Source organism: Myripristis murdjan, chromosome 19 (assembly GCF_902150065.1).
Source record: "Myripristis murdjan chromosome 19, fMyrMur1.1, whole genome shotgun sequence".
In the NCBI taxonomy this organism is placed as follows: Eukaryota; Metazoa; Chordata; class Actinopteri; order Holocentriformes; family Holocentridae; genus Myripristis; species Myripristis murdjan.
In genome coordinates this window covers 13340001-13357500 of record NC_043998.1, presented here as the reverse complement: position 1 = coordinate 13357500, position 17500 = coordinate 13340001, and the positions used below count along the sequence as shown (strand labels likewise).

Sequence of the window (17500 nt, the reverse complement as noted above, 5' to 3'; positions counted from 1 at the left end):
AAAACGTGATAGTTAGAACCGAATCCAGTGTTTCTTAAAGAAAATACAGCTTTAAAAAAAAATCTATTAAAGACCCATTAAAGTAATATTTCAAAATTGAGTTTCACATTTGATTCCTTTTAAAGCTTTTGCTTTGCAGTGTAACAGCAACATTTGTTGTTAAAAAGTCAGTCAATGTCCTAAAAGAAAAGGCATTCATGTTCTCCCCCTGTACATCCTATACACACTGACCACCAACAGTCATCACAGGCTTGCATAAACAGTAAGACAATGGTAAACTAGGAAAACAAGCAAACATAAAACACACAGACATTTTTTGGCAAAGCAGGAATAAAAGTGACAAGAAGCACAATTTGTGATTTGATCCTTATCCTGTTTTTGTCTCTCACCATCATCATCCCATCTGATTGGCTCTGATTGTCCTTCACAGTCACGTGATGCCATTCTGGTTGCCATAGAGACCTCAAGTGCATCAGCCGGGCAGCGTGCAGACAATGTTGCTGCAACGTTTCTGCGAGGCTGTCATAGCAACGCTGGGTGAACTCAGGCAGACGACGAGAGGAACTCTACTTCAAATACCTTGGTGATTGCAGGGGTCCCGGATTCAGATTTGATTGAACATCTTTTGTCTTTTTCATTATATTGCATTCTTCAAATGCTGCGAAGCGTAAACTCGGAGGTGCTTTGGTATGTTTTTCTTTTTTTTTTTTTTTTTGTTTGAGGCCAGATAAATATCTACATTTTATAGGAATACAGGCTAAAATAGATAAACAAGAACTAGATTCTTTAAGGATTAGAGAACAGCAGAAACTCAGTTTCTTTTCCAGTATTTTTAAAAAAAAAAAAAGAGAGAGAGAGATTTGAAAACCCCACAGGAAATGCACATCATAAACCCAACAAAGTACAAAAAAAAAGACCGACAATGGTTTTGGACATACATTTAAAAAGAGCCTTTTTGATTTCCGTATAAAAACACCCTTTCCCCCGACCCATTGAAACGTTCATCCCTCGCCTGAAGCAGCGAGCTCACCCTCAAATTTCATAACATTTGTACAGTTTGACCCCAAATAATCGACCAATCCCCACCTCTGATTCTATTCAGTGCACGGAGAGGGAAGGGAACTAAACCCCGCCTCCTCCCTCAGTCAGAACCCCGCCCCCTCACACACACACACACACACACACATACACACATATATACACACTCTCACACACCTAAAAAATCAATAGTCTCTGCAAAAAAAGAACAAATATATATGTATACTATTTACAATGTCTATTTTATACATTATGCTGTACAAGCGCAGACACGCACCCATGCACACGGTTAAAATAAAGAATCCAACTAACTGTACATTTGTATGCACCTGAATAGGAGGATACGAGAGAGGTATTGACGTGTATGGCTTGACTGGAGAAAATTCATTTATTTTTTTGTCTTTCAGCCACACGGACTGAAACTGTAGGATTATTGGACAGATTACTATTCAGAGGAGTTTCTCTTTAGAGCGTTAAAAACACTGAGGGTGTTTTGTGACGTGGTTGAGGCTCGCAGCCGGTGAGTACACAATGCACAGGCGCACGTGCACACCAACGCACACACACACACATACACACATACACACACATGCGCTAAAGCACTATTTACTTTGAGCTCGTCAAATACCAAACGGAGTCATCGCAGCCTCTTCGCAAAAACAAACACTCGCACACACACACACACACACACACACACACAAGTTCGAACTACAGTGTTTTTGGTCCTGTTGGGGATCTCTCAATCCTGCTGTCATTGTCAAACTATGGCGACCAGTATAAGACCATTAAAACCATCCAAACCAGTGTGGTTTACCATACAGTCCCTCTGCCTCTCTCCCACAGACTCTGCTGTCTGCTTGAAAGAGCGCCGGGTTCAATCAGTCTTTGTCTTCGAAAGCCGAGCACGGCATCCGTCTTCGTAGCACGTCCTCACCGCGCTCCAAAGTGCTCATGTCCTTGGTTCCTTGTTGTGTCATTGTTGTTGTCTTGTTGCAACGGCACAAAGAGATATTTCCACGATTTCCCCACCCCCAGGAGGGAAGGCTACAAACTCTCGCCATGATGAGAAGCTCCAGTCCGAGCCTGATTGGAGGTCAAAATCAGCCAAAAGTCAGACTTTCCCCGCACCAGACCAAACCAGACTCCGCCAACCACCGGTACCCGTCTTGGCTTTTTCCGACTGGGCGAGCTCCTTCTCTTACAAGGGACAGATCGATGAGCAGAGCGAAACTCTGTCGCGTTTCCGTCTATCTCTTGGTCCATTCTGGACGTCCCGGACGAGGTCAGCTCCGCAGAGAGAGCAGAGCAGCCATGCTGGAGGCTTTGTTCATTTTTCTCTTCCATTACGGCTGCTGTTGTTGCTAGGATACGATAGCCACGCCCTCTGCGCTGACCAGCTGGCCGGTGGTTGGCTCGTAGGTTCCGGCCAGGTAGAAGAGGTTGTTAGCGACGCTGCCGGGCTTTCGTTGACGAATCAGGTGCTCGTATTCGGCCCTGCTGACCACCTGGCAGCGATGGGAGATGGTCTGGACGTCGTTCTCATCCTCGTGGCTTGACTGGTACAAGGCATTCTGGGTGAGAGACAAGAAAAGTACAATCAGTTGACAAAACAGCATAATGTGTCGATCTGACAACCATACTTAAGAATTTGTGTTTTGACAGTCGGTGTATTAACATGCTTTAAGATTTTTTTTTTGGCCTTTCTGCTTTATTTGACAGTCACAGCAGAGAGTAACAGACAGGAGGCAGCACATGGCCTGAGGTCGGATTCAAACCCAGGACGCTGCAATCAGGACTCAGCCTTAACATGTGGAGAGGCACTGGGGCGCCCCAAATGTGTGTGTGTTTTTTTAATATAGGCAATGTCTTTTTATTACTCACTGCTGTGGTGTTTGTGCAGCACACTTCCCAAAGACCCCCTGTCAGTGCGGTGCTTTTTACTCTGCTCCATACACCTGACAGCTGCAGTTAGTTGCAGAACAGGTTTTACTTGCAAAACATACAATAAGGTCATAAAATATGATGTATATGAAGTAGGCAGACCACTGCAACCCGACCTACCTGAAACATTTAAATAGGTTAATGTGGTCATAAATTATCTCTGTGAAAGGGACCATTCTTCACAATCGCTGCTTTTGATACTAAAACACATTTACTGCTAATACTTTTACGATGCGCATACTTTTACAAAAGTAAACTTTTGCTTTCAGAAATTTTACTTTGACGGTAATATTTCTCCATTATTGTTTTGAGGCTTTTACTTAGGATTTGTTTTCCCGTCACTGCCTTTAAAGGACCACAGCAACCTTCAAACATTCCCGTTTTAGAAATTCAGCCGGCGTTCCCTGGCCTTTACCTTGCCGTCGCGGTGCCGCTTCCCCAGCCGTGTCTCCTCCGGGTGGTAAAACCACTTGACCCTGACCACCATGCTGGAGCTCCACGACTCCCACAGGCTCTCCACTCTGCCCACGTAGGGCAGCTGGGGCCGGCCGGGGGACAGGAACACGGCACAGTCCCCCACGCGGACCGTCTCTTTGCCCCGAACGATGGCCTTGTAGAAGAGCTTGCGGGCTTTACCCTTCAGACCTCTCCTCTGTTGGGGGAAGAGATGGAATAAATACAGCACTTTCAGACCCTTTATTCAATGTGAGTGTCTGTTTCACAGTGTCAGAGATTATTTATGAATTGTCTTAATAGTGACACTTTACAATGACCTTATTCCAGTGTGTTACCCTGTTATCAAAGTATTGTCAATACACAGATTTACTCTGCAGATCCTTGATGATACTGTGCTTACAATCATTTTAACGAAGCCATTTGCGTGTCGTGTTCTACCTTCAGGCCTCTGTATGATGGAGATTTTCATCAAGAACCTGAGCAATACTTTTCCATAGGTTTGCACACAGGTTTGCCATTGAAATTAGGCGGTTACGATTCACAGCTTTTATTTTATTAAAACCAGTTTAGCAGGTTTGGATTTGTGTCTCTATAGCCCCAAGCCAAAAAAAAAAAAAAAAAAAAAATAGCATGAACTGAGAGTGATGAGCACATCTCCTCTGGGTTTGGTAGGTTACTTTAAAATATATATTTGCTCATAGTTGCCAGTTACCTAATCCGAAATGTAAACTCAGCAATGTAGTCTGCTTTCTTTAAACTTGCTTCACTGTTTTTGAGGTATGGAGGTATAGATAAGAGAAAAGAGAGAGAGAGTAAAAAGAAAAAGTGAAATATCACAAAGTTCTGGGAATTCATTTCAGGTGTACATACAAAAACTTTTCTTCTGAACTACATTTTATGAGAACGTGATCCATTATTGAAATGGCCTTTTGAGTTTCACACTTCTCTTGAAAAGTTTTCCTACAAGTAATATTTTGATTTTCTGTAATCAGAACACATTATTGTTTCAAGGAAATAAAAGTTACGTTTTGTATGTAGCATATGTATTCGGAATAGGTACTGCATTATGTCTTGAATCACTATTTTGTTTTAGTCAAGTTTGTAAGAACATAGCAACAAGACAAAATAAAGCCTCTTCTTCTTCCCAATCATTTTCTGTTGGTCAGATATCTATTTAATGCTGCAATTATTATATTCAGTGCTTGCCAAAATATATTCATTATGTACAGAACACATTTTATGTAGAATGAGTAGCCATCAGGGACGTCGTAGTGGGGGGGAAAAGCAGGACTGATTACCCAGGGCCACAATAGGGGAGGGGGCCCTCGAAAGGCCTGAAATAAAAAGGTTTGCCTATTGGCCGGCTATACAAGGGCCCAATAAGATTTTTTTTTCATGGGGCCCAAAATCCCTGGCGGCACCCCGGTAGCCATTAATCCTTCATGTGGGACTTTGTGGCCAGTTTATGGGCAGATATGACAAAATTGTGAAATGCTGTTTGCTAATTGTGGTGAAAGCAGCTTTGGAAAAAGTGGCAGTGCTGAGTTTGAGACAGACAAACCATGCTGACTAAACTGTAGTCAGTCACACATGGAAACGTCTTCAGTCACAGTGAGGGAACAATAAAAACAAACAGCAAAGAAATTCAAAGAGAACAACAAAACAGAAAGTGTCTTTGTGGTCTTACCTGTGTGGGGTTGCCAGACCACCTCCAGAGCTGGCGTCCCGGCAGCAGGGGGGCCATGTTGGGCAGAGCGTCTGATGAAGACATCCTCTGTCTCTTAGCTGACGATGTGTCTTTGGGCGACGGCTTCATCTGCTGGCTCACGGGACTCCTCTGGCTCGGAGGGTGGCTGTTAGGAACTCCTTCTTTCCTCTTGATCTGGGCTTTGGCCGTGCTGCTGTTCGCCACGATACTTCCCTTCGACATGTACTCCTTCCTGTCTTCAGTCCTCTCAGGCCTCACCTTTGACCCCGAGACGGCCATGGCGGCTTTGGCCACGTAGCTGTGAGCCGGGGCTGAGGCAGAGGGAGAGGAGCTGGACGTGGTAGGGTCGGAGTTGAGGAGGTCAGAGGTCATGTTCTGCCTGTGTTTGTGTTTGTCCTGCTGGAGCAGCGCGCGGCGCAGCAGCACAGATGAGGACTCTTCATCAGAGGAGTAGGAGGAGTCGTTGTCCGAGGAGCAGAGGGATGATGAGGACAGGGAGCCGGAGGAGGAGGAGGAAGACGAGGATGACGAGGAGCAGACGGAGAGACGAGAGAGGAAACGCCCGCCGCGAAGCGACGTGACTGCTGCAGCTCTTCTACGTGCTACGGCATCTTGACCATCATCATCGTCGTCTTCATCCAGCTCAGAGTAGGAGCTGGGACAGTCGCTGTGGTAGTCCAAATTATAATCCCCACCTTGGACCCCAAGGCCAGATGACAGAAGGTCCTTTCTCAGAGGTGGAGCGCCCTTTAAAAGAGCATCAGACCTCACCCCACTGCTCTCTCTCTCCCCTCCTCCCTTCTTGCCGTCCTTCACCAGCAGGGCGGGGTGGATGTACCTCAGTGGCGCTCCTGTGGAGGCAAGGCCCTTGCCTGCTCTCCCTCCGCCCCCCCCAATTCGAAGCAGGGCTTTGCTGTTCTTTGTTTTGGGAGATGTTACTCCTTCATGGTCGAGCTTCACCAGGAACTGCTTCCTGTCGCGCTCGCTCAACGGCTTCCTGTTCCCAGGAGCCGCTGCCATGGCGACAGCAGAGGAGCAGGCAGAGGAGGAGGAGGAGGAAGAGTCCCGCAGACCCAGAGAATTTACCGCGGTAACTGGCCGCCTGGCTCCTGAGTTGCCACTGCCTCCGAAGGCGGCATAACCATTGGCGATGCTGCTGAAGGAGTCAACTTCGAATGGGGAGCTGAAGATGCCTTTGGTGGGGGGCGGGGGCGCAAGAGGGTGGGAGGCGGGTCGATGGAACACATTCATGTCTCGAATCCTCCGCTGTGTCTTACGGGACGTCCCATTGAAGAGGAAGAAGTCCACCGGCGGCCTCTTCCTGGGAGCAGACCAGCTCAACGAGGAAGAGCTGCCTTTGGTGACAGTGTCTGATGCCGACGTTGGTATGGTGGCGGTCTTAGGCACTGAGTGGATTTTCTTCGGTCTGCCAACTGAAAAAGGAGCCGGCGACAGAGAGGAGCTATAATCAATAAGAACTGACAGGTCCTGAGAGTTGACTGAAATTAATTGTGACACTAAGAGCTTTTGAGGAACTAAATATCTCTCACCAATCTTCACCTAGCCAGGTACATTTCAACATATCCATTACTCATTCAAATAACAACAAACCTGGCGGAGCCGTCTCCCCCTCCAGGCTCATTGTCATTGTGAGTTAGTGGTGAGTTACGTGAATGTTGCTTAACTACGCAAAGCACACCAGTGACACTTCATAAAATAATGATTAATGTGGTCACACAGAGGGAAAGCGATAGGGGACAACTCCACTTTTTATTCATGTTCCAGCCCATGCACTACATACTTTACATTACTACCCACCAGTTTCCAAAGCATACCATTCTTGTTTACATTTTTTAGTGCATTTTGGTAGCTCCCAGGCAGGCATTTGTTTCCATGCTTTTCGTTATGTTACGAAAATCAACTTGTAGGGACTTGAAACTTGCTTAGGATAATTCATCACGCCGAACAACCTGACCTAATTAATTCTTGTCAAAGTCACTTTATCAGTGCAGGCATTGATTTGAAAGGTCTTGTGGTGTGTTCATGTAACGCCTGGAATCTCCAACATCAAGGACATCTGAGTTTGGCTGCAGAGCAGTGTTAACGTTTGCATGCTGTTTAATCAGAAAATCAAACCTGGAAGCCAACAGGTGAACAAATTAAAATGTCATGAAGACGATGATCTGAATTTAGCAGCTTCTTTCATAACGCTGCTATCAAAGGGGAAGTTACGTTTTTCTGACTGGGGAGCCCCAGATAATGGAGCTTACACCCAGCACATAAATGCACCTGCAGACTTTCAAACCAGTGTGCAAAACTATTGAGAAACTTTGATGTAAACAAATTAAGGTAAGATGTTCAGCGTGACAGATTACCCATCTTAAGCAAGTTTCAAGTGTCTGTAAGCTGATTTTTGTGTGATAATGAAATGAATGTAAATGGATTACTGTCTAGAGTGTAAGAAAAATTTAAATAGTCAGTAGTAATGTAAAGTATGCCGTGTAGCACATTTACAAAATGGAAACTGGAATGGCTTTTTAATTAATGAGTCTTGTGGTTTCTGTACCTCCATTCATCATGCGCTCTTCTGTGACTGGGAGGCATTTGATAACTCGTTGACAGTGACAGTTGGAAAAATGAAGTTCTCTAAATGAGGCCTTGTTCCTTGTTTAGGGATGTTACTGTGGGCTGAAAGGATGACACTGTGTTTGTGTGTGTGTGTGTGTGTGTGTGTGGCTGTTAACTGGTTAGACCAGTAATTCTCAATAATGCTCATCCCACAATAGACTTTTTTTCACAGCAGCCATTTTGGCATGAAATAGTAGAGTAAACACAGGTGTTAGTCGTGACATCAATTCAAGTTCAGTTCCCTTTAGGTAAATGCGAGCCAGATGTCCTGCTGCTGCTCATGGATTGGCTCTGTTACATCACTGGCATCAGTAACACCTGTGTTTACCCCGCTATTTCATGTCAAAATGGCTGCGGAGAAAAAGGTCTGTGTCTGAGAGATATTCACCTGCTGAGTGAAAGAGGGTTTTCTCAGGTCACCAGCATCACATTATATATTTATGTTGGATCCTATAGATGCCTGCCCTGTGAGGCAAGTTCAGCTTCTCAGAAAAAACAGCCAGTGACACTGATGGTGTTTTTTAATCAGCCGAGCAACCACGATGACATAAGATACAGATTTTTTTTTTTTTTTTTTTTTTTTTTAAATCGGCACAAATACCAGCACTCTTTTCACGCCTAAAAAGGTGGTGGCAGCTGAGGAAAAAAAAAAAAAATGCTGCATGTGTTCACAGCGAATGCCTGTCACACATTAGGAACTGAAGCCTGTATAACTGTTAATGTAAAAAAACAACAACTACCACATGGACAGATGGAAAACTCTTTTGGTTTGAGATGTGAAATTGGGTGTCGTGTTCCTATCCTTCACCTGGTCTTTTCTCCTGGGGCTTCCCTGCTGACTCCCCATTGGCTGATTTCTCCATGGGCATGTCTTTCTTCTCCTGGGTGGAGCTACGGCGACCACGGCGACCGGGAGAGATCAAAAGGGCTGGAGAAGGTTCCGCACCTGACAGAAATGGGTTCTTTAATTTGGGGTTCTTGTAATTTTTTTTTATTTTTATTTTTTTACTGTCCTTTCTATCTTTCTTCCTTTCTTTTTCTTTCTTTCTTTTTCCCTCACTTCCTCCCTTCCTCTCCTTCCTCTTCATGAAACACTACTCACAGTGGACCTGGTATCCTGGGGGCAGAAGTCTGATGTTGGCGAGGGAGATTCTCCCTCTGTCTCCGTCATCAAACTCCACCATCACGCTTCCATCCTTCTCATCATCACCTGGACCTCCTAAAGCAAATGCACAGGAGTGATGGCGTTAAGTTGATGTCTACTTATTTATATCGCAGGAGGCTCTAAGTGGGATTTGTTGTCCCTCACCTCGGTGGACATATCCCGGGTAGAGGCAGCGAGAGCGCTCGCTCCAGTAGGCGCACACTCGTGTCCCAGCGGTCAAGATGGCCTCCGTCTGGGGCCGCACATCTAGCACCTGGCAACACACACACAAAGCCCAGTGAAATGGATGTGGAATTTCAATTAGTGCCACCTGGCACCTAACAACCCACCACACAGCTGTGCAACATGCAATAAACGTTACAGTGCTTGGTGGCTGAAACTCACCGCCTCCTGAAGCAGTTGCTCCAGTGAGTAGATCCTGGGGCGATTCCCTCGTTCCCCCTCAATCACAACGCTGAATCTGGGAGGAGGCGTGAGAAAGACAAGAATAATGAATTCATGGAAATAATGAAATTACATCAGAAGTGGGAAATGGAATATTATTTGAAATGGTTCAGCAGGAGGGCCTGGTGGTTAGTGAGCTCGTCCCACAGTCACAGGGCTGGGTTTGATCCCCCATGTGGCCAATACTGCCAAAGTATCTTTGTGCAAGGTAGTTAATCTCAACCTGCTCCAGCTGGTTGATGCTGCGCCCAAACCAGAGGGGGAAAATTACTGTACATTCTTATAAGGAACTTAGGAGCAAGGCTGTGCTGATTTTACTGTAAGACTGTAGGATTTTCATTCAAGTCCTTATTGGGCTGATCATGTCTGAAACGACGGTGGTAGTCACCTGTACAGGACAGGCTTTTTCAGCTGAGTTACAACTCCTGCTGCTTCTCAGTGCAGTTGTGTTAAAAGGTTGCTTTTTTTCATTTCACATTTCTCTAAAATTAGACTTGCCTGTGGAACCATTTCACTGCTATTAAAAAAATAATTTCATGTTCCCTGGTTTCCTGATAAGGTACATTGTGTCTTTTTACAGCATCAAATTTGATTTAGGTTTTGCATAATGTTTGTTCAATCTTTAGTTGAAGAAGTAATGTCACTAACTGTATATTAACAACAACGTTAGTTATTAAGTTGTAGTAGCATGCTATTATTCATGATTTTATTTATTTTTCACTGTATTTTCAGGCCACTTTTCAAAATTTGAACACATGGTGTCTGTTGTTTTGGGTGCTTTTGTTTGTGTGTGTATTCAGTTTTGCTATGAGCAGCTGTATTTTTTCGCAGTTGCTGGCTGTCTTGGATTTGCAATAGTCTGGATTTTGTTTGCCAAGATGCTCACAGCTGGCAAACAATGAAACGGGTGCTAAGCTAGTTTTCTCTTATTTTGTTTTGCACATCTCTCAGTATTTAGCATCGTTATCGGTTTGTGGGGAGCCAGCGGTGGAGTGGAGTCTTACATGTCAGGCAGGTCCAGAGTTTGGACACAGGCGGCGTACAGCAGCTCGTCCTCCTTAGAGATCAGGATCTTCAGTCCATCTACCAGCATCTCCTTACTCAGCACACAGTTAGGCAGAGCTGGGGAGGAGGGAGAGAGGGTTAGACAGGTAGAGACGAGTGGAGGTGTGGAGCATGGAGGGGACGGAGGGTGAGATATATACAATTTAAAAGTGTGTTACATAATTGTTCTGCAAAGTCAAGAAACAGACACAGAAACACAAAAAAGAGAGGTGTGTGTATTGTTAAACGGGTCCAGTGTGCCTTTAAAACATGTATGTGATTATAAAAAGTGCGTCACTATGCCCACCTGGAATTCTGCTAGGCATGTTGGGAGGGAGATGGATCACCTCCTCCTCCTCCTCGTCCTCCTCCTCCTCCCCCTCGGAGAAGCTGCTTTCCTCATCCAAGCAAAACCCGTCGTCAGCGGCAAAACTCTCCAGCAGCCGGCTCACCGCGTGGCCCTTGGCCTGGACAGGAAACAGGATATGACATCACTGGGTCAAAAAGCAGGATATGGCATTATGTCGTCATCATTAATCAGTCAAGAGGGAACCACATTTTAATTTCATAATACAACCTGTTGTATAATGACCAATAAACTTCCTTGTATCCTTGTATCTGTCTGGTGTATTTAACGCTAAACGGCGTCTTTTCAGCTGACTGGACTAAGCAGCTTCCACTCTCCTTTGACTGATGTGGAGATGAGAGTTGAGGCTGATCAGTTTCCGTGCACTGGGAGAGTGATGACAGGCAGCCAGTCTCGGTGTAATGTGATACTTTATTGATCCCTGAAGAAATATTTTGTTTTTGAATGTCAGTGTCTTGCTCAAGGACACTTTAGCAGGGCAGATGCCTGCCAACACGAGAGCTTAAGCCCTGTTGCGTTTTGAGTAATCTACAGTTTCACCCTCAGACTCACCCGCAGACACACACACACACACACACACACACACACACACACCAATCTCCAGACCGGTTTAGGCTGGTCTATCTAATGATGACTGATGAGTGATGATGGAGCTGTAAAATCAGCTCGCTCAACAGGTTTCTGCTTGTATTTGGGCTTTCCAAAGACCAGCATGCAAGGGTTATAGTGAGTGTGCATGTGCCTGTGTGTGTGTGAGTGTATGTGTTATCTCAGGGAGTTTTCCACCTTAGGGGACCATATATTTTAGTGACAGGAGTTTCGTCACCAGAGGGCACGGATGATTATTTCCCCTTGGTGTGGGTGTGTGTGTGCATGCATGCATGAATGTGTGTGTAAGGTTATGGCCATTGATTATCTTTTTTATTCTGTGTTTGGTTTGGAGTTATGTGTCGTTGGACATTCCCTCATGACGGCCCAAAGACTGACGGCAACATCGAAGCTTTTCTCATGAAAAGGCACCGAAGTTTTCTTACCAACGACTGGCCATGCAAATACAACGCCCCAGTGGTGTATAAACACAGCACATGCACATGCAAACACACACTTCTAACAATAACAAACAGTACATTACATGAATTGACTGACTTTCAGCCAATGATCCGTATCTCTCAAGCAGAATTGTTCAACACACTGGAGTTATGGTTATAAAAGTGAAGGTTAAGTAACATCTGTGGTAATCACAACCTTGTATGGGATTTTTTATATTTCCTGGAAGGGTGTGGCTCACTTTACCGAGAAGAAAGTAAATTAGAAGAGAGAATTTCTCCAAAGTCCTCCTCACCTCCCTCTTTCTCAGCTTCTTATTTACATCAAGCAGAAAGCCAGAAGAGAGTGGCCTTCTCTCAATCACCTTTCTCCTTTTCTAACCTTCCCAGTTCCCATCCAAACTAAACCTGAGCAGTGTTGGGCTCATTACACAAAACAGTGTTATGTTTTTTCATGGTTATGTATATCAAAATCAATATTAATATTCGACTTAGTACTTCAAGACAGCAGGAATTATGTGCACTTGTCAAATAATTTTTTCTGTTACACCTCCAAATTGACTCAACTGCATCACCTGTTTACTTCTGTGTTAAGGATCAGACAGCAACCAAGTATCATTGATATCAAATATAATTCCTCTTTTTACTCTTATTTTTGACTCTTAATTCTTCTACCTGAGAAAAGTACATGTTTTTGCCATTTCTAATTGAAGCTTGTTTAATGTGAGAGAACAACTAATGATCAGGGATGCGCCAGTTGCACTTTTTAGTCAGTCTTGATTGTTCCTGCCTGCTGATCTAAAAACCAATTTCCTTAAATTTAACATAACCTTTAATAATTTTTAAACTTAATTTTATTACAGTTAAAAATTTCCTTAATCTTTAAGAAAAATGTGGCCATTTTAGTAACTAAAGATTTTCACAATAAAACAAAAGATTTTTTTCCACAATGATACTAAAGTGCAAACTCTTAAATGTAAAAAAAATATATCTGACTGCCCTCAGACATAAATGTGAGTGCATCACTTCACTGTCATTTTTTTTTCCTTTCTCTCTTTTGGACATTATTTGAAAAGAAAGCATAAATAAATCAGGGCATGCTCTTGGTGACCAGTGGACCAGGGACCAGGGTTTTATAACAAAAGTGACCATGTGTTTGACAGGTACTGCAACATTGTTACTGAAACTGATGTAGTAATTTGTTACACTAGAAGTAATGATACCACTGTGACATATTTCTGATGTTCATGTTACCACCCATCACTGGTCCTCACCTGCTTGCTCCGGCTCCTCCGGCCCCTGCAGCCGTCCTGTTTCTGGGTTTCCATCCAGAAGCCCCTCCTCTGCATCAAACACACCATACGAAATACGTTAGCACAGCCACAAACCAACAGCAACCCACTGAAATCTCATCACTCACTGTGAAAAAAAATATTGTACATGAAGAAAAATACAGCACAAGAGCAGTACTCACCTTTCCCAGAATGCCCTGGGCTCCCAAGCTCTTCCTCAGGGTTTCCTTGCTGGTCCTGTTTGATTCTGGCAAAGCTCCGCGGTTCCCCCTGCCGTCAGCGAAGCTGCAGCCCACTGACAGAGCACCCCAGCTGGGCAGCAACGCTCTTTTAGTCCCCTGGTGGTCTGGGCATCCTCTCTCTGTGTTAGCAAGGCTCGGCCTCCCAGGGGCTCTCCTCAGATCTGCACTGGGCATGCTCCCCATGCCTGAGGAGGGAGGGGGCATAGTGGAAATTGCAATCACAATCATGGCTCCCATTGAGGAAAAAAAAAAAAAAAACACAGATCCCTTGTGGATCATATGATTCATTTCCAAAATAATATTGCATATATACAAAGATCTCACCAGGAGGGCCTGGTCTCTTACTCCTGGGTTTCTCATTGGCTGGGAGCTTGGAGGACTGTGATGAAAAAGACACAATCCCAGCAGGGTTTGCAGGAGCTTCTTTAGAGGATGAGCTAATCTTGGTGTCACCGGCTCTGTCTTCACTGTCGTAGCTGCCCTCCTCCTCCTCCTCTGTGGGATCAGAGTCGATACAAACAGTCAGAGAGTGATCAAGTGAACAAATTGGCAATATTGTTAGTTAAAGCTCGGGTCAGAATGACAAGAAGCTTTCACTACTGCTTTAGCACTTAAACCATAGTTCACAAACCTGGGGTTAGACTTACATAATCATAAATGCAACAACTGGGGGAAAAAGTAGAGAAATGTCATCACTGATTGGTGCTTGCTTCATCAAGTGGCACTCCACGGGTTTTTAAACGGAGAGATTTCTCACAGAGATGAGGAGCAAACCTGCCTTAATAGGTACCTAATACTGCTGGCTGCTACCTTAACTGCACCGAAGGGAACCAAATGTAGATGCACAAACACACACACACACACACACACACACACACAGACTGTTATTGGCAGCTGCGTGTTGCTGACTGCGGGGGTCGTGTCGGGTGTCGACACATCTCTGACACACTTGTCACTTACATGGCGTTCTCGTCAACACTCTCCCTCACTCACACACACATACATAAACACACACAAATGCCTACACACACACACACACACACACACACTTCACCACTACTTCTATGTGCCACCGAGGCCAAAAGCCCAGTATTTTCAAGTATTTTCCTGAGGTTTTGTTAATGTAATTCCTGACCTGTGAAGGGTTCGTTTAAAAGTCGATGGCTGGGAGCAGCGTCACCGCGTCTCCTCCGCTCAGGCGTCCGAGCGGGGCATTTTTGCAAGGTTGGAGAGGTGAAGAAGAGAGGGGAGGACAGGGGTGTGACATTCTGAGGGGGGCCAAAGCGGGGCTCACGTTACGGAAAGGGGCCGGGGTGGGGTTGGTGGGGTGGGGCGTGTCGCATGCCTGTGGTGAGTCGTTAACGGTTTTAACGGTGTGACAGACGAGCTGGGAAGTGAGAGGAAGCCTCGATGACGGCAGACATCTCACTCTCAGACGTTACGTGTGCACGGGCACAAAAACACGCAAACACACACACACTCACGCTCACACTCACACAGAGCGAGGTCTCATAGGCTTGTCGATATCTTCTGAACCATCAGACAAATCAGCACGACTTAACTCTTCTCTACCACTGCCTATGCACACTCCACTTAGTTAATCATATAGAGGCTTTGCAGCTGAGTTACAAATCTCTGAGCAACCACAACAGTCCGCTGGAGAATTAGCAATGCACAGATAATGACTAAATATATAACAACCAGGCTAGAAAAAAAGAGAGATGTCTCATTCTGGTGTGGGTGTCAGTCCATTCATTTTCAATACAATTAAAAATGAATGGTCCAGTATGAATTGATTTCCAGGTTTAAGTTATTGTGATGAAGCCTTCAGTCCTGGTCTCTGCTCCAAAACACTGGAGTCTGAAAGAAGTCAGCTCACTTCACCTAGTTCAGCGTCATTTTTTTGTCTTTGTTAACGAGGTGACACTGACCTAAAATCCCACTTGACTTGAGCTCAACGGGTTAACTGGCTTTTCAGTCCCACCTTCTGAAACCTGCAACAGTCCTAGGTCATTTCCTTTGGCTCTGATAAGCAAAACTGTCATCTGCTAATTGTTTCACAGGACATGTTCAACATTTTTGTTAGGCAATCCTAATCACTGCATAACTTAAAGCTATGCTATATGTTAATTGCCAATAAATCACCATCTTTCGGCTTGGACTGTGTTTCAGTCAGGTTGGAAGATTGTGACAGCTGTCAACCTGGAGGTGACATATGCCTACAGGACTCTCCCTGACCTTTATTTCTGGCAAGTCCCGCAAAGATCACACTAAACCTTTGCCTAAACTCACCGTGTCCTGAGCTCTCGCTGTCACTCTTCTCCTCTCTGACCTCCTGTTTCTCGGAGGTCCGGCACTCTTTGTGGTGAGCTGTGGTCGGGTCGACACCCAGCAGGACCTTTGGCTTCCGACCTCTCTTTCTCCTCACTGTTTGATTGGCCGCCCAGTCCTGCTGTGGGCCTGATGGGTCAGCTGCAAAAGGACAGTTGATTTAGATGTATCAGTTAGAAACAATAAGTGTGTGTGTGTGTGTGTGTGCATAATGTGTGTATGTGTGTGTGCATAATTCCTCTGTCCCCACCTGTGCCACCTTGTCTGCAGTGACTCTTGGCGGCTGCTTCGGCCCCAGGGGCCCCTCTGCAGCGCAACATGCCTGCTGATGGTGCACCGCGCTGGGCCACTGCCTTCTGCTTCAGCTGGGTGACCCGCCTGGCCAGCCTGGAGCTCAGAGTGCTGGGCTGACCTCTGCGCTTACACCGCGCTTTCATCTGACAGGAGGCAGAGAGCACAGGGGGAAACAGATAAGCTAATTATGTATTGTTATGGAATCATTTCTTTCCAGTGACTGAAATGTTTGGGGAAAAGCAGGAAGTGGTTGTCAGTGTGTCTGCATGACCCAAAAAGGACGGCAGAGAGACTAACCTGTGCAGCGCTGAGGCCATTGAAGCCATGGTTGGACATCTTCTTCCTGGCCTTTTCCTCCAAAAGGTTAAGCCCCGCCCTGAGAAACACAAAAACACAGCAAAGGCATTCAGATACGAGAAAAAAACAGGGGATTATGAATAAATCGATAACAAAGCTGATCACACATTTCTCCCCTTCCTTTACATTTTCTCTAAATGATAATATTCTGTCCTGCTTTCGCCCCTCTCTGCTCTTGTCCCGTTTCGTTTCACTTCACTCCTCCGGATACGTTCATCCTGTCCCTCTCTCTTTTCTCTCCCTCTCCCTTGCCCTCCTCTCCTCCCACTCCTCTCTGTCTCATGTCTTTGATGAGGTAAGAGACGGGCTCTGGCGACTGCATGCGCAGCTTGACGGCAAACACTGAAATATTCAGCGGCCGTGCGAATATGAAACTCTGCTGAATCACCACATGAAAGGGTAAGAATTATCTGGAGCGAAAAAGAGAGCGAAGCAGAGAGAGGGAGGCAGGAGGGAGGGAGGGAGATTGTGGGAGATATTGCAGTGTATAGTGGGGAGACAATGGGTGGGGGGCAGGGGGAAGGATAGAGAGATAGTGAGAGAGAGAGAGATGAAGCAGTCTCAGGGGAGTCTGTCCGCTGACCTGAGCTTCAGGGCTGGATCGATAAACACTAACCTCTATTGAACACTACTCCTCCCTTCCTCTCTTGTCCGCTCTCTCTCTCTCTCTCTCTCTCTCTCTCTCTCTCTCACTTGCTCTCTCACCCTCTCCCTCTCTCTCTCTCTCTGTGCTTCCTTTATTGTATGCATGCTCTCTCACACCACAGGCTGCCAGGACACACACACACACACACACACACACACACACACTGTTAGCAGCTGGTGTCTGAGGCAGGTGAATCCTATATTCCCACAGAGGACTGGCTTGGCTGTCAGCATCGAGCTTCCAGAGAGGAGAGAAGTGAAGAGGAGAGGAAAGGAAAGGAGAGGAAAGGAAAGGAAAGGAAAGGAAAGGAAAGGAAAGGAAAGGAAAGGAAAGGAGGAGGAGGAGGAAAGAAGAGAGGAGAGGAATGGAGGGGGGAGATTTCTTGGAGATTTGGTCTGTATCATTTCCATCAGACAAAGAAAAAACAAGAAAAACAAGGAGAAGAAAAGAAAAAGCTCTGCTGTCAATCAAGTTTTTTTTTTTTCAGTGATTCTGCTTTTT

General features: G+C 45.4%; 1 protein-coding gene across 1 annotated transcript in view; it reads right to left on the bottom strand.

Moving 5' to 3' along the window:
- Positions 1-636: 636 nt before the first annotated feature.
- The window catches only part of bahcc1b (BAH domain and coiled-coil containing 1b), a 68138-nt gene continuing 51274 nt past the window's right edge, over positions 637-17500 (bottom strand). Inside the window, 15 exon segments of the mRNA XM_030077993.1 lie at positions 637-2609; positions 3395-3631; positions 5123-6576; positions 8580-8717; positions 8874-8990; positions 9081-9189; positions 9321-9396; positions 10385-10502; positions 10732-10891; positions 13112-13180; positions 13312-13556; positions 13696-13866; positions 15664-15843; positions 15953-16139; positions 16294-16372. Of these exon segments, the coding sequence (XP_029933853.1) occupies positions 2400-2609; positions 3395-3631; positions 5123-6576; positions 8580-8717; positions 8874-8990; positions 9081-9189; positions 9321-9396; positions 10385-10502; positions 10732-10891; positions 13112-13180; positions 13312-13556; positions 13696-13866; positions 15664-15843; positions 15953-16139; positions 16294-16372 (3550 nt within the window). The 3' untranslated portion in view covers positions 637-2399.